The 26,114-nt window shown below is 41.8% G+C and overlaps 1 protein-coding gene across 4 annotated transcripts in view; it reads left to right on the top strand.

Annotated features, from left to right (window-relative positions):
* The window catches only part of HEATR5B (HEAT repeat containing 5B), an 82,234-nt gene that overhangs the window by 45,787 nt on the left and 10,333 nt on the right, over nucleotides 1-26,114 (top strand). For 2 of the 4 annotated variants that reach the window (XM_019500601.2, XM_019500600.2), the window contains exons 27-34: nucleotides 3,926-3,994; nucleotides 8,134-8,310; nucleotides 10,460-10,697; nucleotides 12,737-12,997; nucleotides 14,924-15,051; nucleotides 17,660-17,804; nucleotides 20,085-20,369; nucleotides 23,282-23,506. In XM_019500601.2, the coding sequence (XP_019356146.1) occupies nucleotides 3,926-3,994; nucleotides 8,134-8,310; nucleotides 10,460-10,697; nucleotides 12,737-12,997; nucleotides 14,924-15,051; nucleotides 17,660-17,804; nucleotides 20,085-20,369; nucleotides 23,282-23,506 (1,528 nt within the window). The remainder of the gene's footprint in view (nucleotides 1-3,925; nucleotides 3,995-8,133; nucleotides 8,311-10,459; nucleotides 10,698-12,736; nucleotides 12,998-14,923; nucleotides 15,052-17,659; nucleotides 17,805-20,084; nucleotides 20,370-23,281; nucleotides 23,507-26,114) is intronic. The other 2 variants (XM_014600044.3, XM_019500602.2) reach the window with 2 other exon arrangements.

Here is a 26,114-nt window from a genome sequence, read left to right as displayed (position 1 = left end):
TTGGTTCATTTCCCCCAGTTTCAGTGGAGATTTTTCTTACAACAGAAGTGAGAGAGACATTTATAAAACAGTAAAGTGTAGTAGTAAAACAAAAGTTTCAGATTTTAAAATAGATTGAGACTCATGAGTCTCCATGTTGTCATTTAATAGTGTAACAAAGTAATCGGACATATTTGTAGGGGCTACATGTAGATGCAAAGAATGCAATTATGGTTTCTGTTTTTTTTTTTTTAAATGAGTATACCTCAGTATATTATCATTTTGAACACAATTGATTTCATTTTCATTTGGAGACCTATGGTAAGCTGTTGTGTTCTTGACTTTGTGATCTTTTACAAAATTAACATTAATATTACTGCTTTTTATTTATCAAATTGGGTCTTATATTAGCCTACTAATCTAGAGTTCTTTTAAACATGAAAGGACATGGCATTTTTGTTGATATGCAAAATCTGTATATAAAATCTTCTATTATAATTAAGCTTAAATATAACTTTATAAAATTATGAGCAGTTCAGAGTAATTTACTGGTCCAGATCATACTCTTTTGTAGAAGAACTTATGGGAAAGGAAGTAGAAGTGACATAAGGTAATTTGCAATGTCTGTAGAATTGTCCTTTTGAGTGGGAGGGCAGTGTAGTACGAGAAGGAGGGTGGCAGTATATCTTCCCTGTTCTCTAGTTCTTGGAGAAACTGTTGAAGTGAAGGCCAAGAGCTGTTGTGATCAGTGCCTGTGCTGGCCTTCCACCTAATGACATAGCTTCAGCAGTTTTGTTGAAAGTCCCATGATTACACTGACTTCATCGACTATAAATTTGTATTCTTGGGTCTGCTCTCCCTAAGTAACTCTTACACCTCCTGCACCCAGCAGCTCTTCTCTACCTACGTTCTCTTCCAACTGCATATTCTGTAAATTCATTTGTTTTCCCTCTGGTTTATCCTGGTCAAGTTCTTGTCAAATATTTCTAAGGGCAGGATTGCCATTATCTAGCAGGGGCTTACCAGCCATTCTCTTTGGCTCTAACCTTCTGCATTCCAGTTTTGCATTCTTTCTATAAGTATGGCTCTGGTTCCTTGGACCCAGCCCATCCGGCTTGACTCCAGATTCTCTTTTGTGTGTACATTCTCCCTTTCTCCCTCTCCCTCTCTATTTCACTTAACCTCTCTCTGTGTTTTCTGGTTCATTTTCTACATCCTTTCTAAAGAAGACAAATGCAGGAACAGTGTTCACACAGACCCTTTCACTTCCTGTCCTCTGTTTACCTGCAGGCTTCTTGGTAGCGTTCTCTTTTTACTGATTTTCATTTTTGTCCTGCATTTCTGTCATTTGCTGTCTTCACTTTAGTGAAACTACCATAGCAAAAGCCACCAGCAGCCTCCTGCTTCCCAAATGTAAAGAATTGTTCTCCTCAGATATTCATCTCAGACTATTAGTAGGATAGTCATTCTAGCTGGGGCATTTCAAATCATGCCTGCTGAATGCTAGGTTGTCAACAGAGCTTGTTTTCTATTCCCTTAGAAAATTCAGGCCATTTTTCAGCTGTGGAACAGAGGCTCTCGTTATGCTTCATGGCTTAGCTCTTTCCTTGTAAATTTTTTCAGTGTTTCACAGTAGGAATCCATTGCTTTACTACTTTTTTTAAGAAGTACAAACAGGTTGTGATATACTTTTCTGGCAGGAACAAGTAATGGTTCTCTCAGGTCTTGGTATCCCTTTCCCTCAGCTCTTGATTGGAATACCTTTGTTCCCTGTGACCCTGTCTTTTGGGACACTGCTGTGTTGGCAGTACTTCCAGAGCTTGAGTCCACTAGTTCTTTTGCATTCCCTCTTGGACTATAGCCTCCTTATATATTGATATGATACATACTGAGTTTCACGCCTGTCATCAGCTATATATAACTCCTTGATGGATCTCACTCTGAAAAAGTTTTTGCTGTGTTTTTGTTTCGGCTTCCTTCCTTTTGTTCTCAGAATAGAAGAGTGATCTAGCAACTAAAATGTTTGGAATGCAATCTAATGACATCCCTGACAGCACAATTCATGCTGTGCCCGTGAAAGGAATTTGATTGTTTTTAACTGTGAAATTTCCTCCTTGCTGCTGTTGCGAATAATCCAGTTCTGGACAGAGTGCCTAAAACTTGCTGATTTCTGTAAATCCTATGCATATCTGGCTATGAAAATCTCAAAGTTTTGAGACCTGTCTTGAAGAAACTAAAGACAGCATAGTGGGCAATTAGACCTCTGACCTAAGACTAAGATTATGGCCCAGCGTTGGTCTCGCCACAAGTCCTGCATTTTTGTACCCATTTCTCATCACTGATCCATGCCGAACCTTAGGTAATTCAGTGATATATTTGGATAAATTTTGGTGTCATACTTGGTTAAGCAATGCACCACCTTGTGTGATCCCATTACCTGGACTAGCTTTTGTGACTCCTCTGTCCCTCTGGCTTTATTACTTGTTTGCCTCTCTCAACATTACCCCTCTCCCTCCTCCTCCTCTTCCCCATCCCTTCATTTCTTCCCTGTCTTTTGTATTCTTATCACTCCTTGTTTGACAGCCTCTGTGTGCACAGTCCTTCGTAGCATCTGATGAAGTGAGCTCATGCTCACAAAAGTGTACATATCTCTGACACCCATGAGTTAACTGAATCAAAGATGTGACCTGCGAAGCGCATCTAGCCCCCAGAGCCCTATCATTCAGCTCATGGTGCTGCCTATGGGTCTTCGATTGGACCTGCACACCATATTCAGAGTGCCCTGGCTCCAGCCCTAGTCCTGCTGGGGCCAGTCTGGGGCATATGTTGCATCTGGAGCATGGGGCCTGTCACTGCATCTGATTTGGCACACAGATCAGCCCTATGCCCCTCTTCTGGCCTGCAGGGTCTGATGAGTTTGATACCTCTGAGTTAGCCTGTAAAATTCATCTCTCCCCTGCCTTCCATGGACAGTTGAGTTCAGTCTGATATATGCCAAAGTATCTCCCAATTTCAAACTAATTCTGCTACCAGTTGCTTGAGGCAGCAGCCTAAGACCTCTTGTTTCACCAGTCTTTTACATATACAAAGCAGGTAATCCTTGGGTCTCTGGACCATGGTGTACACATAAGAGGTCTAGTCAGGTTCCTGCTGAGTCCTGCAACCATCGCACCAAGACCTTCAACATATATGCCTAGACAAGAGTGTGGAGGAGAGGAGGCTGCCCAAGACCTACGATCCCCTCCCCCCACCTTTAGACCATTGAGACAGAATCTAAAGGCTTGACCAAGTCCAGACATTCACATAAACCTGACATAAATAGGTACTGAAAAGCTTATAGTAAGGTGCCCTGATCAAACATCACCATAAGCTTTCCAGTACAACAACCTGTTTTATTTGTATAAAGCATTTTGCATGTGGTTATATTTTAAAATGTGTTCTATTTTGAATGATATATTCCTGCTTGGATAAATGAATGTTCTTAAAATGGGGTGTACAAGCAGTGCCGGTTACCTCTCAAGGTTGTTGATGTTTTAAGTTTCATGACAGTATTGCAATAAAATATTACCTTAGATACCAAATGAAAGAGGGAGAATATATTAAAAATCCAGAAGCTGTAAGAGTGAAAGAAATAATTACTGTAGTATGAAAAGCTGCACATATAGTAACAGTTTCATGATTCAGTGTTTTGTTGCAAAGGATTTACAGTAACAAAAATGACAAAGGTATGTAACAGGTAAATTTGGTTTAAAAGGTGGTTTTACTTGTAAAGAAGCTTAAGTTATATTTTTTTTCAGAAGAATACTATTACAGATTTCTGTTGGTTAGATGATAGCGAGGACCAATCTGGATGCAGTTATGAAAACCTAGGCTGCTTTCATCTTTTTTACATAACTGCATTTGTTGATTGAGGGTGTTTAATAGATTCTTTTTTCATTTTTCGTAGGTTGGAGCAGCACTAAGACCAGCTTTTTCCCAAGATACCCCTTCTGATATAACAGCAAAAGCCTGCCAGGTACAGAGAAAAATACGAAGGCTTTATAGTCAATGCTTGACACTTTTCATGTTTTTTAAAAATATATCTGTGATTTTTAGGAAAAAGATGAGAAAATAAAAGTTAACAAACACCCCCCTGCTGGAAAATGTGCAATCCTATCCAAAAGTTATAACTTTATTAGGAATATCTTAAGAGGCTCTAGGTAACACATTTTGTTCAATAATGCAGAAGTCATTTATAAGCATTACTGTAAGATATCTGTTTATTTAATCCTTCTGAAACTAATTATGGTTACGTGTAAATTCTAGTTTTAAAATAAAAAAAATCAACTTGCATATAAAATGAGACACTTGAGTCAACATATCTATTAAAAAACAAGTATTGTATTTACCTGAATCTAAGATGACTCTGAATTTAGGATGAACCCCCCCCCCCCAAATTAAATTATAGACCTGGCAAATTGATTAATTTGCTATACTTTTCCATGTATAGAATCTAATTTTGGATAGTTTCCTTAAATTTATGTTGTGTTCTCTGCCCCCCCCTCATTGCAGCTGTGGGGCAAGCACAGGGGGGTAGGTGGTGGTGGAGAAGCTATCCCCATTCCCTCTTCCATCACTTGCCCCCTGGCAACCTCCCCTCCTTCGTGCCTGCAAGTCCCCCACTTGCTGTCCCTACCCATCCTGCTTTCATCTCCCCTGGCCCCTGCCATTCCCCATGGTGCCTGTATCATTGGGCACTTCTCTCTCACCACTTGCTTGTCCCTCCAACCTTTTTTTGCACCCCCCTGTTGCCTGTCCCCTGCATCCTCCCAACCACCTCTTACCTTCTCTTTGCAACTCTGTCTCCTGCTTGGGCACTCCTGGTCCAGGGCTGGGAACCTGGAGCTCATGCTGCCTCCAGCCATAGCTTAGCCATGTAGCAGCTGTTGCAGTGGTAGTAGCATCAGGCCTGGGCCTTAGAGTTGGGGCTAGAGCTACTGCTATTGCTCTTTATACCCTTCACCTTGTCAAAGTTTACTTGTACGTTGAATGCAGGGATGAGGAGCTTGAAGCGGCACCTTGAGAATTAATTTTTAAAACTTTTTCTATTATCACAAGCTTGTCTCTTCTATGCAACCCCATTTGATCTTATATGCTTGTGAATTTTAGTTCAGATGGGCCTATATGGGCTACTGTAAATGACATTTCTGTTTTATTTTGGTGGTGCTATAATGTGGGTCTTTTGCAGCACCTTAGAATATCCTGCACACTTTTAAAAATAAGTTTTATCCACTTGTGCTTGTATTTGTCTAGGCTGACTTTGTATTTACTTTAAGGGAAATTGTCTTTCCAAAGTCGCAAGAACCTTAAGGTCTGTAAGAGCTTTTCTTGTCTCCCCCTTGTCTGAGAAAAGCTTCCATGGACCTAGATCTCTAAATGCAGAAGGGGTTCTGTTAGCAGAACCCTATTGCTACCCCAAATCTTAACCATTCCCATCACAGCAAACAGTCTTGATCAAAACTACTTCAAAGCAGGAAAAAAAATTGGCAATCTGTGCAGAAAATTATTCTCTTTTTGGGTCCAATTATGCTAGAAAGCAAAGAAAGAGGCATTGATTTAACTTGAACCCTGTGTTTCTTGTTCCATATGCCTCTCTCAAACCTCCACTGGAATTAAAGAAGTGCCCTTATTCCAAGGGAGATGCTGTCACTTGCCCTTCTCATGGCAAAGCATTGCATTAAAAGCACTGAATTAAAAGCATTGCATTGCGTTTGTTTCCACTGCCTGCCTTCTGTGTTTATGCTGCATAGTACTTACAGTGGAATGGGTGATGGCTCTGTTATGGCTCCCTCCCATGATAACATGGGGGTAAACATTCTGCTGCCATCTCTTCTAGAAGGTAGAGAGGTATAAAATCACTCTGTAATATGACCCTGGTACAAGAACAGAAATTTCACTACTTGGGAAGAAGCCCACCGTATACTGTTCCCTTCCACCTACCTGAAGAACCTGTTGAAATAAAGATGTGGAAGAGAAACTTAGGCATCTTTGAATCATAGGTGAGGGGAAGCTGCTCTCCCATCTTTTGAGTGCCATTAAATGTTGTGGGGAGAACCTGTACAGTCTAGGGTAATCTTAACTATATGCAAGAGTATATATACAAAGCAATATCCCCACCTCACTCTTCAGGAAATATTTCAGGGAAGGTAATCTGTTTCAGTTTAGTTTAGATACAGCTAATAACTATCTCAAAGTTTAGAATCATTGCGCTGTAAGAGACCTTAAGGGATCACATAATCCTGGTCCCTGTACAGAGGCAAGCTTTACTTTACCTAAGCCATCCCTGGCCTGTCTTGTCTTAGACCAGTAAAGAAACTAGGAACAGTTTCTAGTACCCTAACTGCTCTGACATCTAAGAATTTTGTCCTGAAGGTTGACTTCCTAAATAGGATTGGAAGGGACCTCAAGATGCTATTTCGTCCAACCCCCTGTTCAAGGCAGAATCATCCCTGTCTAAAATGAAATCTTCCTTTCTGTAGTATAAGCACACCTTGCTGTCTCTCTCACCATCAGCAGTTGTGGAAACCATCGCTGTCATTTTATGACACTTTAATATATTTCAAAACTGTTTTCACATCACCCTTCTTTTCTCAGGCTAACCTTTCCTTTTTCTTCCACCTTTTACTAATGTAGCTTATTTTCTAACCCCCAAAACATTGTTTCACTCTTAGATCTTTGCCCACCTCCTTCCACAAATGACCAAAAACAGGCCAAATAGAGCAGTACTATTACTTAATGCTTGGATACTATACTATTTATTAGTGTAATCCATGATAGCATTTTTCTTTTTTGCTACAGCATCATATTGTTCACTCACGTTTGTTTTGCAATCCTCTGTAACTCTCGGATCACTCTTGGCAGTGCTGGTGCCCAGCCAACTCTCTCCCATGTTGTACTTGTACAAAGATTTATCTTTCTTGTTCTTGGCTGAGCTGCCATTTTTTCAAGACAGTGAATAGAATTAAAATCCAAAACTACATTTTTATCTCTCCAAGATCCAGTGCCACATGCAAATTTGATGTGTACATTCTCTGCTCTTTCATCCAGATCCTTAATAAAAAATGTTGAACAGCCCAGGTCTCTCCTTTTGATATTTCCAATTGATGCTGATCCATTAATGAATGTTCATCGCCTACAGTCTTTCAGTCATCTCTATCCAACGTAGTTCCCTGCTACTCCTCATTTCTCCAGCTAATAATATGGGTATGTCACGTGGCACTGTTTTAAAATCTGGACCTTAATAAGGTTTTCCTGTCATTTGCATTTTCATTTTCCAACAATCCAGTTGTCCTACCAAAGGAGACCAGGTTAGTTTAGCGTGATTTGTTCCCAGCAACTAGTTGCTGCCTGCTAGTGATCCCTTTTTGTCTTCCAGGTGCTAACAAATTGACTGTTTTTCAGATTTGTTTGGCCAAGATGGGTGCTATGTTTGCATGCTATCTAAAAATGAAATGGGTGAAAATTGTACCGCGGCTGCCTCACTTGTCACAGATACCATCACCACTGGAAATCTATGTTGTACTATTGAGGCTTTGATTTATTTTAAGATGCCAGTTATAGGAGCATGGTGCTACACAAGAACAGGTGATCTGCAGGATGCCTGAAACTTGAGGACCTGTTACAAATTAAAAAACCCACAAAATTCATGTCTTCCCCCTTCCCTCATCACACTTCTTTGGTGGTACCTTTTACAGGACATGGTAGTGGAAGAAAATCTTGTACAGACACAGTAAAATGGATGGATAAATAAACACTTAAAATACTGTAACAGTGTTAAATTGCAAGTCAATGTGCTTAATTCTTCCTTTTTGATTTTGATGGCATTCGGTACATAATTTCACATCAGATAGATTAAAAACAATCTGTAAATAACTGTGCTTTTTTAAGTACTACTGTTTAAGTACATAATTGAAAGTAAGTGCAATGACAAACTTGTATTTGCATGATTTGGTAAACACGCCCAAGATGGAATAAAATCTTTTGTTCTTCTATTTACTGAGAGTCATGGATAAACATATATTTTACATTTTTTACACAGATCTGCATAAATTGTAGATACCCTGAATTTGTTTGAGCTTTTATCAGTTTGATTAGTTTAAATTTATTTTTGCCCAGGTATGTAGTACATGGATAGGGAGTGGAGTTGTAAGTGACCTGAATGATCTTCGTAGAGTTCACCATCTCCTCGTCTCCTCCCTGAGAGTACAAGCAGGAAAGGGGTCTTCAAGCCAGCTTTACCGAGAGAGTGCCACCACTATGGAAAAACTAGCGGTCCTGAAAGCCTGGGCTGAGGTGAACATTTGTTGCTGTTTCCTTCATATTTTTAGTTTAGCTTCATTAGCATAGCTGCAGCTCATCCCATTGTTTTAGCTAGCCAGTCAGCCCAAAGATTGCCATCTTTTCCAGAGACTGTCTTCTTCTTTCTTCAGGTCTTTAATTCTACTTGTCCATCCATTCATTTCACTACAGGGGTTCAGTTCCTTTCCTTTGAATTCATCTGTGATTCTTATGCTACTTCTGTTGTATCATTCGCTGCTGCTGCTCTTCTCATAGCCTCTGCTATCCACAGTTCGTCTCTGTCAAATGCTTACTGTTTTCTCCCCATGTCCATACCCATGGCTTAAAAAAATAATGTGTTGATTAAGTGCAGTGGTTTTCAACCTTCTTTCATTTGTGGACCCCTAAAAAATTTCAAATGAAGGTGTGGATCCCTTTGAAAATTTTGAATGGAGGTGCAGACTCCTGTGAATTGCAAGTGTGAATATTCACATAATTTTTATTGATCACAGTCCTCTTTCATGGACCTCTTATGCATAGTCTGCAGACCCCTCTGAGTCCATGGACCACATATTGAAAACCACTGAAATAGTATGTTGGACTAATAAGAAATTCTCCTGGTAATGCATAGTCAGCTATCTGTCTGCTTAGATGTTGTTTGGGAATGATAGATACTAGGGATCTTTAGTATCCTAAAAATTAGATTTTATATGCAACATTCTGTATTGCAAATAATTTATTACGATGTCCACATGGGTTAGATTGAGAGAGACTTTTTAGAAGATACTATATGAATGTGTCACTGAGCAGTGTTGCCTTATTAGGATGTATAATCTCATACAGTTGTCTGAAAATGAGACCATTTTTCTACCTGCTAGCTCCAAACGCTACTGCTAAGGTTAGTAGAAGTGGTAGAAGCCTAGTATCTCTGAAAATCAAACCAAAAATATATACAAAGTACTATTAGATAGTAAGCATAAGACATTGTTGCACAGAAAATATATAGTCATTTCAAGTGCTCTGAATGATTAAATTTATATTAAAGTTGCTGTAAAATAGTTTAGGCTGACTTCAATGTCTTGTGTTTAATTGTGATAGTGCACTTAGCTTTTGCCTCAGAGTGTTGTTTTATGCATAACCTTTTAAATGTTGGTGTATTTTTGAGCATGTATAATGGGATGACTGTAACATAGACCCCAGAAGGTGCCGTGCCAAATGGAACAGTCAGTGATCCAAGACTTACTAAAGCATTTCTGAAACAGCTTGCCCTATGCAAAATGTTCTTGTAATGGAAGAACAGAGGTACCTGATTTAAGAGTCTGTGTTGTGTGAGCTGAGTTACAAGTGCCATTTTGAATTACTTTCTAAAATGTTACCCCTGTGATATAGAGTGCCACAAGTGTTTTGAAAAGAATGAGCAAGAAATGGAACGCAGGTTGGGTTTTTGTTTGTCTTTGTCATATTAGCATATGGTAGGTTTTTATACGTTTACTCTTTTGGAGATTATTTTTGAGAGAGAGAAAGTTTTAACACTTCATCCCATTGTGTTAATCAAGCTATTTACAGCTTTTATTTTTTGAAGGAAAGCATCTGTTGTGTGGGGACACTTATTTCTGTTATATTTCTTCTCTGAAAGCACATTTTATTTTTACTGCATATCTGCATATTTACTCTTATTAATAAACAACAGCAAACAGTCAAAAATAAAGAATAGCTTTTCTTATGAAGCCTGATCTACACCTAGAAATACTCCAAATTAAGCTACATTTGATTTTAGTCACTCTTAAACTAATTTCAGAGTATTTCTGAGAGGTTATATTAATTAACTACATTTATTCAGAAGTCAGAACAACCATAAATTATACTTTTCAGGTAAAAGTCTAGGTAGCCAGATTGGCTTTGTACCATGTCCAGAACATTGGCAAATTTTACCTTGAAATAAGGTCAGATAAAGGTTAGTAGCTTTGCTGCTTTTCTTGCAGATTGTATTCTGGTAAATTTTGTCATAATTTTTAAGGACTTCAACTGCACAAAAAAATCTAATTTTTTTTTGATAAACCCAAGGGGTCACCTAGTGTGGAATCTCTTGTTTCCCTTAGAAAAGACTTCTCCTTTTCTTTTAATGGTTTTATGATCTAAACTTTTGTATGCATTTTGTTTATAGGTCTATGTTGTAGCTATGAAGATAAAAAAAGAAGCGGAAACTAAACCAAATCGAGCCATAAAGAATACAAATGAAGATGAAGAGGATTTTGGTGCTGTGGATGAGCTCCCACCAGACAGTTTGATAACGCTTGTACAACCTGAACTACCCACACTTAGTCGCCTCTGGTTAGCTGTGCTCAAAGACTATGCTCTTTTAACGTTACCATCTGAATTTGCTAGTCAGCTTCCACCAGATGGTAAGCATAACTTCTTCTTTTTTTAAATTTTAGTGAAAGGACAGAACAGATATCTCAGTAAGGAGTTTTGAACTCTTTTAATAATTACCTCTTTTCAATTTTGTACCTGCAGAAACTTGACAAAATAACATGGCATACTAGATTGCATACCTATGTTAAAAAAAAGTTAGAAATGTTAAGGCTTGCCTGTATGTTGTGTGCGTTTCTTCAACAATTTGGAATGAAATATTCCATATCAGAGTTGAGATCTGAGGTGACATTTATATCATGCCTTGCAGAAAGCCAGTACTTAATCCATGGGGCCAGGCTGTGTGGCAAGGCGCAACCCATAGTGTTTTGGGGGAACCTGCAGCTTGTGGTGTGTGCACTGTAGTGCTACTGGGGAGTCCACAGCCCAGGGTGCCCATGCAGGTGCGGTACAGTGGGGGACTTGAGAGTGAGGCTGGAATGCCTGCATCTGGGATGCAGTGAAGGGGCTGTCCACATGCACAGTGCAACATGGGGGTACCCAGGGAACCCAAGGTTTGTGCTAGTATGGCCCTTGCTGGTGAAGTCTGGGTGTCATGCAGCCCTTATCCACTAAGACGTTGAATGGTCCTGTTGTATGGTGAATCAGGACCATGCCTATAGAGCAGGGGTGGGCAAAATACAGCCCACAGGCCAGATCTGGCCCACAAGGCCATTCTATCTGGGTAATGGGGCCTCTAAAAAATTTACATAATGAATTATTATCTATCCCTGGCTGCCTGTCAAAGATGACAAGGCACCAGTGGCAGTAGGACCCAGGGGGAACCAGCAGCAGGACCCAGTAGCCACAGGAAGGCCTGCCTGGCCCTGCCCCACCCTGATCCCCCAACCAGAACCCCCTGCCTAGCAGAGGCTTCTTTCTGGCCTGGCAACCATGGGGCTGTTCCGTGCCTCCTTCCAGCAAACTCAGCTAAAAAAGGGCAGAGGGAGGCAGGGGAGGACTACAGGTGTTTGCCCTAGTCCTCAGGGCCGGTTGCTGCCGAGTCCTGTGGTCTGGCAGTGCAGCCAGAAACCACGTGGTTTCAGACCAGCTGGCGCGGTGTGGCGAGAAGTGGTGGCGTTGGGCAGAAAAGTGGGGAAACAGTGGCTACAGGCCAGGGGGGAGTGGCAGTGAGTAGGCAGGTGTGAGCACGGTGACAGCTGAGCGGGAGTGCAGGGCCCGCACCAAAGCCCTGGGGCCAGGGCCAGCGGGGGTCCAGAGCAGGGTGGCAGGAGCACAGGGCCCAGGCTGGCAGAGTCAGGCTTCATTTTAAGCTATTGTGCAATCGCCTCTATGTACATTACACAAACACATGTAAATCAGGGCAAAAATATTTTTTTGAAATCAAAGTAATGGATGTTGTAGTAGATGTTTGATATTTTTTTTTTTTTTTAAGAATATAATTTAGTATTTTTCTGGTTCCGAGATGTCAAACCCCCTTGCTGAAAGGAGTACTTCTGGGGGCAAGGGTAGGAACTCCTGGTGGCAAAGGTCAGGGGTTAGGGGGCGGGACTTCTAGTCCCAAAATGGCAACCAAGGGCTGGGGCACCTGTCAAGGGTTAGGGCCAGACACGACCTGAGCAGGGTACAGGGCCCGAGGCAAATCAGCCTGTGCTGGGCCCTGCCCCTAGACACCAGGAAGCTGGTGATGGATTCGGCAGCAAGGGGATGGGGTGCCGAATGGCCAGATGTGAAGCTGGCAGCAGTGCAGAGTCATCATGGCCACTCTGCCTGGCTCTGTGGGGCCCCCCAAAGCATGGTGCCCAGGGCAGTTGCCCCAATGTGGGTCCTCCCCCCCGCTCAGGATGGCCCTGGATGGGGTTACCTATGTGGCCCTTGACAGCTTGCCAACACTGGGTAAGTGGCCCTCCAGCTGAAATAATTGCCCATTCCTGCTGTAGAGGGTCAAGTAGATGTGTAGGTACTTCCTGTTACTCCCATGATCTGTCATTGCCACTATACCACAAGATGTTAGACTTTTAATGGCTGTTTCTTTTTCTGTGAGTTAACATTTAGTTTGATAATTTAACAGGTGGAGCATTTTACACTCCAGAGACAATTGATACAGCTAGATTGCACTACCGGAACTCATGGGCTCCAATACTGCATGCAGTGGCACTCTGGCTAAATAGTACAGGATTTAATACTTCCGAGTCAACAGAAGAAGCTGCTGCGGCAATGCCTAATTCTCAGAAACGTGCTACATCCATTATGTTAAACCAGGCACCTGGAACACCACCTACCACTAAATCTTTGCCAGAGATAAACAAAGATAGAATGCATTTGATTTTAGGTAAGAGCCATGGATTACATTTCAAAGTTAAATACAGCTGCTTTGTGGTATTAAGTGGATATCATTATCTTAATGTTTTAATGATATTTGATGATATTGAAAATGGCCCATCTATCCATAGATTTCATAGATTTTTAGGGTTGGAAGAGACCTCAGTAGATCATTGAGTCTGACTCCCTTCCCTGGGCAGGAGAGAGCGCTGGGGTCAGATGACCCCAGCCAGGTGCTTTTCTAGTCTCCTCTTAAAGACCTTCAGGGCAGGTGAGAGCACCACCTCCCTTGGAAGCCCATTCCAGATTTTAGTAACCTTTACTGTGAAGAAGTTCTTCCTGATGTCCAATCTAAATCTGCTCTCTGTCAGTTTGTGGCCATTTGTGTTTGTGGTTACTAGTTACCCCAAGGGGTGCCCTGGTAAGTAGAGTATCTTCTATTCCTTGCTGCTGTGGCTGTGCCACCCCCCCCTCCCTCACAATGAATTTGTAGGCGGCCACAAGATCACCTCTCAGTCTTCTCTTGAGATGGCTGAGGAGGGCTGGGTCCCTCAATCTCTCCTCACAGGGCCTTACCTGCAGGCCTCTAACCATAGAGTAGCCTTCCTCTGAACCCTCTCAAGATTATCCACATCCTTCTTGAAGTGCGGCGCCCAAAACTGGATGCAATATTTCAGCTGCGGCCTTTCCAATGCCACATAGAGGGGAAGTATCATCTTAGACCTGTTTGTGATGCACCTGCTAATGCATGATAGGGTGCAGTTAGCTTTACTTATCTCTTCATCACGTGGACAACTATGTTCATCTTGGAGTTTACTATGTCTCTGAGATCCCTTTTTGCTGCTGTGCTACTTAGAAGGTCATCATCTCCCAATCTGTATGTGTGTTGGTGATTCTTTCTCCCTAGGTGCAGCACTTTGCACTTAGCTGTATTAAACTGCATCCTATTCTGTTCTGCCCACTTTTCCAACCTGTCCAAATCCACCTGAATCCATTTCCTGCCTACCCTTGTGTTTACTTTGCCCCATAATTTAATGTCATCTGCAAATTTGGACAGAGTGCTCTCTACGCCCTCTTCCAAGTCACTGATGAAGATATTGAACTGCACTGGTCCAAGGACCAAACCCTGGGGACCCCACTGCCCACATCTTTCCAGGTCAATACCAACATGTCCACCACCACTCCCTGGGTGCATCTCTTAAGCCATTTCACCACCCACCTGACCATGTAATCATCTACGTCACAATCGCTTAGTTTATTTATAAGAATGGGATGAGACACTGTATTGAAGGCCTTTTTAAAATCCAAGTAAATGACATCTACCTCAACTCCTGCATCTAGTGTAAATGACATCTATCTTGATTCCTGCATCCATTCTAGTGCAAAGCCTGGAAACCCCCCTCTTCAGAAAAAATAATTGTAGCTCTGAAAAAGACCTGGCCCATGTATTTCTAATGGAATCAGAACAGATTAGATTTGTATCAGACTTTGTTTCTATTGTTCAAAGATAAAAATGTGTTGGGTATCTGTATATAGCTCAGATGACAAAATACAAGTCTACATACTACAATCTGTTAATAGTTTTAAAATTGTGATCTAGAGAACATTATTCAGTAAGAAGAAGATTTGGACAAGTCCTTGGTTTTACCTGCACTGCAGTCAGTGTCTCATCTGTAGATTTGAAGGTAGTAGTTATCTACTTTTACAGTGCCACTGTAACATCTATTAGTAATGAAGCATTTGGTGATTTCAGTGATGAAGGCTATGAGAGTGTCCACATGTACAGTTTTCTTAGGATTTAGAATATCTGCTTCCTTAATATGCTTTATTACTTTTGTTGATTTTTCTGAATTCATAAGGATCTCTATAATTTCAATCTGATGTAAAAAGCAACCCCTATCTTTGGATACAAAACACAAAGTTTATTTCTTTTCAGGTGTTAGTATACAATTCCTCTGCTCCCCTAGGCCTGAGGAGCCTGTTGAACATGTCACGTCTTGCTTACAAGCCCTGCACACTTTATTGGATTCCCCTTGTGCTAGAATCCATATTGCAGAGGATCAGGTATAGTACACAAGTCTAATGGTATATTTTTAGACAGCTGTATTGTACATATGTACATCATATGCATGTGATATGATGTATATATAATATGTAAATACCATTTATAGAAGTGTATGTGTGCATGTATACACGTGTATACATACAATATAGATATTCAGTGATTAATCTATGCAATATTTCTGTGTCTGTGATCATTAGAGCTGATAAAAAAACTTAGGCAGAACTAGCTACCAAAACTTAGAAAAAACCAAAAATATTCTTTTGGTTTCTTGTAATGATCTGATTTTAAAAAAATCAATCATTTTCCATTCTGTGACATTATTTTTAAAAAGTGTTTGTGAAATTTAATTTTAAAAAATGATTTAAAAAAAATGCCTGGGGTTGAGTAGGAAAAAATATCCCTTAAAATAACTTAAAAATGAACAGCAACAAACAGACTATGTTTTCCATTTAAAATTTCAATCTAAAAAGAAAAAAACTTGAATTGTTTCCAAGGTTCCATTTTTGAATAAAAGCCAGCTTTTTAGCCAAAAATACGGGGTAGCTATACTGGAAATACTCTTTCGTCATTATATTCAGTATCTAACATGTTGCCTTCTTTTAGGTACAGACATGTATGCGTTGTATACCCAACAAAGAAAAATTCTGTCTTTATCATTAGAGAGAGATTACTATTTCCTGGAGGCTATGGGATTAAGTCAGGTTCCCAGGATGATTTTTGTGCAGAATAGGGAAAATTCAGGGAAGCATAAAACTTTTCCATTTGCACCAGCAGATTATCTTTAATTTTTAATAGCACTGCAGTCAGTGTCAAGATCATTACTTACTCTATCCTCTTTAATGCCTAATAAATCCTAGCAAATGAATAGATTTTTACGTTTTTCCTTTATTTATTTTGTATACTGTTGTAGAGTAGAAAACACTGTTGGGAAATGAACATGGAAATCTGTAGAAAGACTAGTAGTACAGAGCAAAAATAGTAAACCCCAAACCTTTTAATTTTGTAGCTCTGGAGAGTTGAGGATGAGTGATTCTGTTTTCCCGTACTCTGCTGTAATGCATTACCATATTCAGAAGATATTTCTGATCATATGAGCTCAGTGGGTTTAGTGAAATACCGTTCGTTGCTTACATATCGCAGCCATGTCCAAGATGTGTTTTAACAGTTAGGCCCTTGCCCCATGTATGCATGGCAGGAGATGTGATTTGATATCAGGGAGCAACCATGCCATCATTACTTGTCAGTTCAGAGAGAGCCTGGGATCATAATCATGGCCTCTCACTGCACCGGCAAGTTGAAAGCTAGGTGCTGCAGCCCCACATGCAAGGAAGGCCAATAGTCAGCTGATGGTTGGCTTCACCCTGGACAGCCCTGAGTCTATTTCAAGACTCAGGGCTGTTTGGGGACCAGCCCTGGACAGCCTTGGGTCCAGTTAACCTGCGGCTGTCCAGCAGACAGTCAGTTGGTTGTTGGCCCTGGCCAGACATCCTCAAGTCTTAAACCTGGGTTGTTCAGCCCGGGGCTGCCAATTACCTAATAGTCAAAACATGTTGATTGCAGCATAATTGTAATGCGTAGATGGGGGCCCTAGTTTTCCTAGGTCGTCGTCTTTTAGCAACTTATGGTGTTTACGAGGGATTTAATTTTTCAATATGCTGTGTTTAGAAAATACTCAACCTGCTGGATAAGTTTTTGGGGAAGTTATATCATGACCGCCTTTATTTTTCTATGAGTGCAGTTCTTAAAAAATGGTTTCTTTGGCCATGAGAAGATTTCCCATCAGTATGCAGCATTCCATATTCTCCAGAAGTCTGTAAACTTAGTTTTCAAGCTAGCTAGGGTGAATAAAACAAAAGAAGAGACCACAGAGTTCGGTCAGATACATTTATTTAAGTATTGTCAGGCAGGAGGGTCTGCAGATATTTTGCACTTTTACATTTTACTTCAAAATGTAATCATTAGAGTGAAAACAAAAAAAAAAAGAGAGGAGCATTTTGGAGCAGCAGTCTCTCATGTTTCTCAAGTACAAATCACAGTGAGCTGTCTTTTGCTTTTGGAATTAGATTTAACCAGTTTTCACTTCTGAAAATACGGGATTGCGATGAGTGAAAAGCATTTGTGTTAGAGTAAGGAAATGATTTAGCAAGTTAAAGGGCAGAGCAGGCTGTATTCAAAAGATATTTTTTTCAAAATTAAATTGTAAAATAAATAGGGTCAGAGTCTATTCCATCTATTAGATGTCCAAGTAATCTTGAGCACCTAAGTGCAGTCCTATTCCACTCCATTTACATCCTTGAAAACCTGTTAAAGCAACTGCTTGTGTAACACACTGTAATCTTAGCTTTAGCAGTGATATCTACCTTTTATATCAATAGTTTTTCAAGACTTGAACAGGATGGGATAGTTTTACGCTTAGCTGTCTAATAGCTGAAATAAGGTCTGGCTCTTGGTGTGTGCCAAATAACTGCCTTTTTAAAACTGAAAATATATTTTATGTCTAAGAACAATAGTACGTTGGTCAGAACCATTTTTTCTGTTTCTCTTATGAACCATTCACTTCTAATTTATTTTTCTTTAAATGCTTTTTGTCTTTTAAATTTATCCCAGCTCCTTGGTGTTGAACTTCTAAGTGTACTGCATCGACTTTTATTGACATGGGACCCTCCCTCAGTCCAGCTGCTCATTACTGGAGTTGTCCAGCAGATAGTGAGAGCAGCTCAAGATTATCTGCAGGAAAAAAGAAACACTCTGAGTAAGACTTTAAATATAACAAATGTAAAACCGTTTGCCTTAACAGAGGAAAATAGTGAATTGGGTGATGAACTGAAATTTATGAAAGTGTGGTTGTAGGTAAAAATTATTATACAGATCCTTTCAGTATGTTTGTAGCTATAGATGCCCTTTTTTTAAATGAATATTGTACCAGCAGGGTTCTTCCTGTATCAGGGACAAGACCCCTGCTAGTACAGGTAGGCTTTATCTCATTTCTCTCATAGTTGGAATCTTCTGATTTTCAGCTTGCATTTTATTAATGGCCTTTTTATGTATCCATTTGTTTCTGTGCTTCCTTTTCTTTTATTGTGTTTATAGAGGCCAGTTGTATCCTCTCTCATCCTTTGTTTTGCTAGACTATTTAGTCTCCTGTTTTATGAAACTACTCACCTTTCCCCAGATTGTCTTGGTCAGTGGTGCTCAGCCTTTTGGTCCCACAGGTCAGATGAGTGGTGCAGCATCAAACCATGGACTGGATCCCTGGGGTTGCTCTTAAATCAGGCCCCATGGTCCTGCTTCATACTACCTGAATCCTGTCTTATGCCTCCCTGCCCCACATGCCTGGATTGGACCCTATGCTGCCCTGGTCCATTTCACCTGAGCTAGCACACAGGGCCATGCTGTCTGGCCTGCAGGGTTCCCCATGGGTCTGGAAATTTGGCAGCAGGGAAGTGCTGCCAAATTTTCAGACCTGTGTGGAGCCCTGCAGGCTAGAAAATATGGCTTTCTGGCCCCTAGACCAGTGGTTGTGCACCTTGGTCTTAGTAATTCCTCCCTTGTAAATGCACCAGTTTAAATTATTTTCTGATTGCAAATAACCAGAGTTACACACAGGCATTTCAGATGTACATTGTCATCAATACTTTTCTATCTCTACTGGAAGTAATCATTAATATATTCTAGGATCACAGTGGCTTTGTTCAAAGTCGTATCACACTGGTAGTTCATTGTCATCTTGTGATCAGGTAAAGCTCCCTTTATTCTCTTTGAGCAGCATTCTGCTCCTTTTTGTCATCAATAGAATTTTTTATTAAAAGACTCTAAGGCTATAAACAGACATTTGTCCTTGGAGCAGGATGAGCTGTGCCAGGGTGTGTCCCAGCAGAGTTGATCGGCTTCATTGGCAACATTGCCCCATAGGATTGGGCCCGTCCTGGTCCTGGGGTTTCAGGGGCCTGATCCTGCACGTCAGCTGTAAATGGGGAACTGACTTGGGGTGTTCCCCTGTAAATGGGAACTCCAGCGTTTCCTCATTTTCAGAGGTGCACCCCACGTCTGGGTACAGCAACACAATGTGCATGCTTGGGGAATTTCCTGCTGGGGGATTCTCAAGCTATGCTTCTGGAAGTGGATAATCCAGGCCACTGAAGCCCTGGGAGAACCTGTCTGGGACAGCAGGAGTGTATGGGCAGCTCCAGGTTGCCTGCACATTCCTATCATAAAACAACAGACATCTGTCACAAAAATGCAGTACAAGTAATACCAGCTAGTGTCATGACCACAATTTTGAGTGTCTGTGGTGCAACAAGGGCATGGATCTCTCTTTACTTAGGCTTTGTGCTGCCACAATGATTCTTATGGTGGTACAAAGGCAAAGTTTGTTTATATCTTTCCAGTCTCAGGTGCTGTGGTACCAGTTGTTCCTTGAAGCCATTTTAAATTCAGTCGGGCTATATAGACCTACTTTAACCTACCAAACCTTTATTACTGAGGTGCAGGAGAAGAAAAAGATGCAGCTTGTAGATGTGCCAATTGGGGAAGACAATCTTCTAAACTGAATACATTTGATACTGGAATAATTGAGAAAGACAATCGCGTGATGCCATTTTTGGAGAGTCATACTGCACTTCAATATTTTGTTCTACCTAAGGGTTATGTGCTTATTACTGATAAAAAGAAAGAAAATCTATGTCAGTGTACTTCACATGACGCTTTCTTGTAACATACAGAAGTTGGCATCTTACAGCTATAATTTTACATGGGACTTAAAAAAAAAAAAAAAGTTGGAAACTTCAAATGCTATGTTGTAACTATTAAGTATTAATTTCTGGAGTCTATGTAATTTTTAAGTCAGTTGTAATCACAATACCTTTAAGGCAATTTTAAAATCCTTAACTATGTTTTAATTTGAAAAGTATTATTTTATTTAGCAGCTCCATTATCATAAATTACTGTGAACTGCTAGCTTTTCTCAAAATGCTACTCACTCTTACAATGATTTTATGTAATATTTGTTATGGTTTTCTTATTGTACCCCAAGTATCTTTCATTGCAGATGAAGAGGACGTAAAGGAAAAAGAAACTTGTCTTGTGTTAGGAGAAGGTGGTGAGAGTGGTGGTCTTGTGCCTGGAAAATCTCTCGTCTTTGCAGCTATGGAATTATTAATGTTTATCTTAGTACGGCACATGCCACAGCTAAGTACAAAAATGTCAGACTCTCCAAGTCATGTCTCTACTAAGCTCCAGCTGTCTGAAGAAAGTTCTCGTCTTGTGGCTGCAACAGTTACTATCCTATCTGACCTGCCTTCTTTGTGTTCTCCTGCTGGTACTGTATTATACCTAAATATGTAAAAATGAATGTGTTTATGAGAAATATTACATGCACAGTTGTGTTTGTCTTAACAATACCCAATTGTTGCTGTAATTATATATTTTATCTGTTGCAGACCACTGTAAAATGAAGCTGATTTATTGATGTCAAGGCTTAAGTTCTAGAATAATGTTCAGAGCAGAGGACATCAGGGGAGTGCACTTTTGAAACTTGCACTGCATGCCCTGTTTATGCACTCCTTCAAGTTTGCAAGACATTTTACAGATACTGCAAATTTTCAGCACCTCTTGATGTGGGGACCAATAAATAACAGTTCTAGGCAAAGAACTTAAAATAATTGAGCTCTTGTCCAAGTCAGTGATGAATACCATGCATAACTTCTGTTTAAAATAAAGTCTCTGAGTTGGCCCATAGCCCTTGGCTGCTGTGCAGGCTGCTGAGGCTTGATATCTGTCCCGGGTTTTTGTCTTGCTTTTTGGGGGATGTGAGGTAGTTAGCCCTGCCAGTCTGAAGTCAGACAGAAGGCAGAGATAGAGTTCCACCAATAGGGTGCTGCAGCAACCTGAGGTGCCTTGAGATCTTTTCAGGGATGCTGCGGAGTGTCACACAATATTAGAACTGTTAGGTGTGCAAACATGATTCATAAGATATCCAGAGATTTTAAATAGGAAATCATAGTGTTAAAACCGTTCAGACCTGTTGTGCTCTTTCCAAGTTCTTTTCAAGAAAAAAATTTGCTATATTAGTTTTCCATAAATGAGTGAAAACTAAGAGCTTACATTTTCGAAGGCATGCCTTGAGTCTAAAAAGGCAGACCTATAAAGAAACAACTTTACCCTGCCTTCTTTCTGGGAGATGTCTGAGACGAGGCGTGCTTGAGTAGTGCCTTCACCCCGTGTGAAATGGAGAACTTCTAACATTCAGCAGGGACCTTTCAGGACAGCTAAGGAATTATTGATAACCTGTGAAAGGAATTTTTGGTTGGGCTTTCTCAGCCAGAAAGACGCGTTTGTTTTGAGGCTGCAAAAAAGAGGATGTATATACCTATGGTGTATACACCTATGGTATATTAGGAGATCTCTGGTGCCCCTTGGGATGAAAGGGAAGGGAGAGTAATAACCTAAAATATTTATATGCCCCAGACATCCTACATAAAATTGTGCTATCAACACCCTGAGAGGTAATGAAGCATTGCTATCCTTATATTACAGATGTGGAAACTGAAAACTAGAAAAGGTTTCGAGCTAGATCACAAAGGGCCTTGGCTAAAATTTGGCCCCTAGGTCCAAAAGTATGATCCGCATAACTTCTTCATAACTTGTTAAGGTGCCTGAACCTACTGACACAAACTTTCCCTGGTTGCTCATATTTTGGCTCCTGTATATGCACAGAAGCATGTAATTTAGGCCACTGACAAATATTAAAAAGAAGGTGAAATGGGATTGGATGAATGATCTCAACAATTGCACTTCCTGCCATGCCACGCTGATTGAGCATCAGATCCCATCGTGCCATATTACATTGGCAGTCTTCGTTTCTGTGCCTGGGAGCCCCGTCAGTTGATCACTGCTCCCAGCCCCAGGGGCACACCATGATCACTGATGGGATTCCCAGCCACAGAGGTTCATGGTGGCCCCCTGCAGCTGGGAGCCCTGTCAGTAATTGGAGCTCTTAGCTGCAGTGGGGTGGGGAAGAAGCATCTTGCATTCCCATGGCTGGGAGCTCCATCAGCTGGGTTAGGCTCTCAGCCAAGGGGAGCTCGTGCTCCCTCACCTGGGAGTGCTGATCAGCTGATCAGTGCTGCCAGCCTCTCAAGTGTGCCCTGGAGGCTAGGAGCAATGGCCACAAATTCAGTTAAAGGTATGATAGGAGCTAGCCATGAAGTTGTTAATTCATATTTTGTGTAATATCTTTGCCACTTTTTCCTGGTTTTATCACACTTTTAATTGAATGAACGTGTGGCCAAAGCACTAAAGATGTGATTAACCAGTTAATTGTGTCTTAAGTGTAACCTTTGTCAGGGACCTTAGTAGTGCTAGGGTTTGAGCAACTTGGTTCCTGTCTTGCATCTTAGCTCCTTTGGAGCCACAAGCTGGGTGAATACCCTTGCCTATGTCCCTTGAAGGGCCCAATGCAATGGATTTGCTCAGAGCTTGCCTAATGTACAGAACTGGACTCTATGCAAAACACACAGGTGCTCCTGCTTTGCCAGGAGAAGATGGTAGTGGTATCTCCTTTATACAAAAGCCTGATGGATAGAGCACTCACCAAGAATGTGGGAGAACCAAGTTCAATTTCATCTTCTGCCTGAGGGGATAAAACCTGTATCTGCTGCCTTTCTAGAGAGTACCCTGACTCTGAAGTTATTGGCAGCTCTAGGGTAGGGCAATGTCAGTGCTTTCTTTTGAAGTTGTTCCACTTGGCAGAAAAGAATGCGAGATTCATTGGGTTAGGAGCAAGCACTGGGGCAAGAGTGAGCATGACACAAGCCAAGTATTTACAGCACTCACTCGGGAGGGTAGAAGTCATAGGTTTTGGTTCTTATTACAAGCACCCTTTCTCTAGTTTACAGTCCTTGGAACAAGGACTGGAGTCCAAGTCTTTCCCCCGTGTAGGTGAGAGCTGTGCTGCCTCCTGTCCTTTCTGTCTGACCAAATGAATCTTGATTTTTTTTTTTTCCTGCAAAATGGAATAAGCTAATCATACTGTACATTCAGAATAGAACAACAAATTCCTTTGTTAATTGTTAAAATATGGGATTACATGCATCATTAGATGAATTATAGTAGATTTTGGCATATTTGTTGATAACAATAGATGCCCCTCTGGGGAAAGATTAAGAGACTGTATACCATACCATTTGTTAAAGTTCACAGAAAGAAACGTACGATGTTTTTTTATTTCAGGATGCATGATGATATTACCCACAATCCTGTTTTTGATTACAAAAGTGTTGAAAGAAACAGCAATAAAATCAGTGGATAATCAGGTTCCACCCCCAGTCAGCGCAGCTCTCCAGGGGATAAAAACTATTGTAACTCTTCCAGTCATCAAGACTGATGAAACTCAAAAGCAGTGGACCAATCTAATCCGAAGCACTCTGGCATCTATCTTGGAATACTCTCAACCAGGTAAGCGATTTACCATCACTGAAGCAGCTTTTAATGGAGAGGCGAATTTATGCATTTTGCATACAATTTTCATAGGATATATTAAGAAAGGAAACAGGGATGACCCTGCTAACTGTAGACCAGTCTGACTTTGGTCCTGGGAAAAATCTTTGAAAAAATTTGTCAAGGGAGGCAATCAACCACAAGTTCCAAACTGGTGGGATACTGAAAAACAACCAGTATGTTTTTGTCGAGGGGAGGTCATGCCTAACAAACCTGGCATCCTTTTATGATCAGGTAACTAACCAGCTGGACATGGGACAAGAGATGGACATCATCTACCTAGATTTCAGCAATGCCTTTGATACTGTTTCCCATGAAATCCTCTCAGTTAAGTTGGAGACTTGTGGCCTAGATCAGGCTACAGTAAGATGGGTTGGCAGCTGTCTCAGCAGCCAATCCCAGTGAGTGGTAATTGATGGAGTGTCCTCATTCTGGAGGGCCATCTCCAGTGGCGTCTCCCAGGGATCAGTGCTTAGGCCCATGCTCTTTAATGTCTTTATCAATGAGCTGGATGAGGGAGTGAAAAGCCCAATGATTAAGCTTGCGGATGATACCAAGCTGTGGGGACAAGTGGGTATGTCCTAGGACAGGACAGAGATCCAGAATGACCTTGACAGGCTGGTCCTGTGGGCAGAACGCAGTCAGATGAGGTTCAACAGGGACAAGTGCCAGGTCCTTCATCTGGGTAGGAAGAATCCTCACCATATCTATAAGATTGGTGGTGGTCCACTGACTGGCACTGCATACAAAAGGGACCTGGGGGTGACAATTGACCAGAGGATGAATATGAGCCACCAGTGTGATGAAATCACCAAAATAGCAAATAAGACTCAGGCATGAATCAGCAGTTGTAGTCAGTAAATCCAAAGAGGCGTTCTTCCCCTTCTCTTTGGTGTTGGTGAGGCCACAGCTGGAGTACTGTGTCCAGTTCTGGGCACCACACTTCAAGAAGGATGTGGACAAGCTCAAAAGGTTGCGGAGAAGGGCCACCTGCTTGTTCAAGGGCCTGGGGGATAGGCCTTATGAGGAGAGACTTCAGGATCTGGGTTTGTTTAGTCTGAGTAAAAGAAGGCTGAGGGGTGACTTGATAGCCACCTACAAATATGTTAAGGGAGAACACCGGGATCTGGGAGAGCAACTTTTCAGAAAAGCACCCCCTGGGAGGACAAGGACGAATGGGCACAAGCTAGTCAGGGAAAAGTTTAGGCTGGACATAAGGAAAAACTTTTTTTCCATACGGGTAACTAGAATCTGGAACACGCTTCCAGCAGAAGTGTTGCAGTTGCCATTCCTGGTGATGTTCAAGAGGAGGCTGGACAAGTACCTTGTTGAGCTCGTTTGAGCCCAATTACTTCCTGCCCATGGCAGGGGACTGGACTTGATGATCTTACAGGTCCCTTCCAGTCCTTCTTTCTATGATTCTATGATATACTTAAGAATTTGGGGGTAAAAGGTGGGATTAGTACAGTATGATCAAAAAACAAGGGAAAACTAAGAGGTGGCATTTTCTGAGGGGTGCACTGAATCTAAAAAAGATTGAGAACCACTGCAGTAGATCAAACTTAGTGTCTTGAATCATACCTCAGTGAAACTGGAAACCAGCTGAGCTTTGAGAAGTGGTGTAATAGGTTTCATATAATTTTTTATTATGAAGAATGTAATAATAATACAATTATGAAGGTAGAAAGGGCATAGATCAGGGTATCCAAACTTTTGGATGTGGGGCCGGATCATGAACATTTTATCACCCAGTGGGCCGGCAGGAGTGGGCGCTCTCGCGGCCTGTCCAGCCACGGCCTGGGGGCGCAGGGGTCAAGGGGCGCCGCCTGACCCTGCCGTGTCTTCCCTGCCACCTGGGCGGCCTCAAGGATGCTCCCACACCTGCACGCCTGGGCTCAGCAGCCAGGGGGACATGCGGGGACCCTATAGGGGGGTGCAGGATATACAGGGACACCCCCCTGCTCCCTCTCCTCCTGGGCAGCCGGAGCCTGATCCCAGCTGGCAGGGCTCCCTTCCTGGGGCCCATGACTCACGACCCCCAGCGTGATGTCTGTAAGCGTGGGGGGTGCAGGGAGGTAGGAGTAGTGCCAGCTTCCCACCCTGAGAGCCACAGTAGCAGCAGCATCTCCCACAGGCCCGGCCGCAGCATCCCTCCAAGCTGGCATCTGCGCCCCCCGTGCCCGCTGCACCACGACCTGCTTCAGCCCACGTGGCCCGCAGGGCCGGCATGCAAATGAGGAAGGGAGGGGCGGGGCTAGGAAGGAACACCGTGAAATGAGGGGGGAGGGGAGAAGCTGCACCACATCGGCAACGTCAAGCTGACAGTGCATGTGGGAACCTTGTCCCTTCCCCAGCCCCTCAGCAGCCATTAGGAAGCTGCTGAGGGGCTGGGGGAGGGACAAGGGGTGGGAATGAAAGTAAACAGTGTTTAGGTTCATTTCTCATCGCAGCACCTCAGGCCTCAGAAAATGGCTTGGCGGGCCGCATGGTGGTCCGCAGGCCATATGTTGGACAAGCCAGGCATAGATAATTGTAGCAAGGTTCAGAATGGAAAAGGAGATTTACA

This window comes from Alligator mississippiensis, chromosome 1 (assembly GCF_030867095.1).
Source record: "Alligator mississippiensis isolate rAllMis1 chromosome 1, rAllMis1, whole genome shotgun sequence".
In the NCBI taxonomy this organism is placed as follows: Eukaryota; Metazoa; Chordata; order Crocodylia; family Alligatoridae; genus Alligator; species Alligator mississippiensis.
The sequence above is the reverse complement of the archived record's forward strand: the minus strand, read 5'-3'. Positions and strand labels throughout refer to the sequence as shown.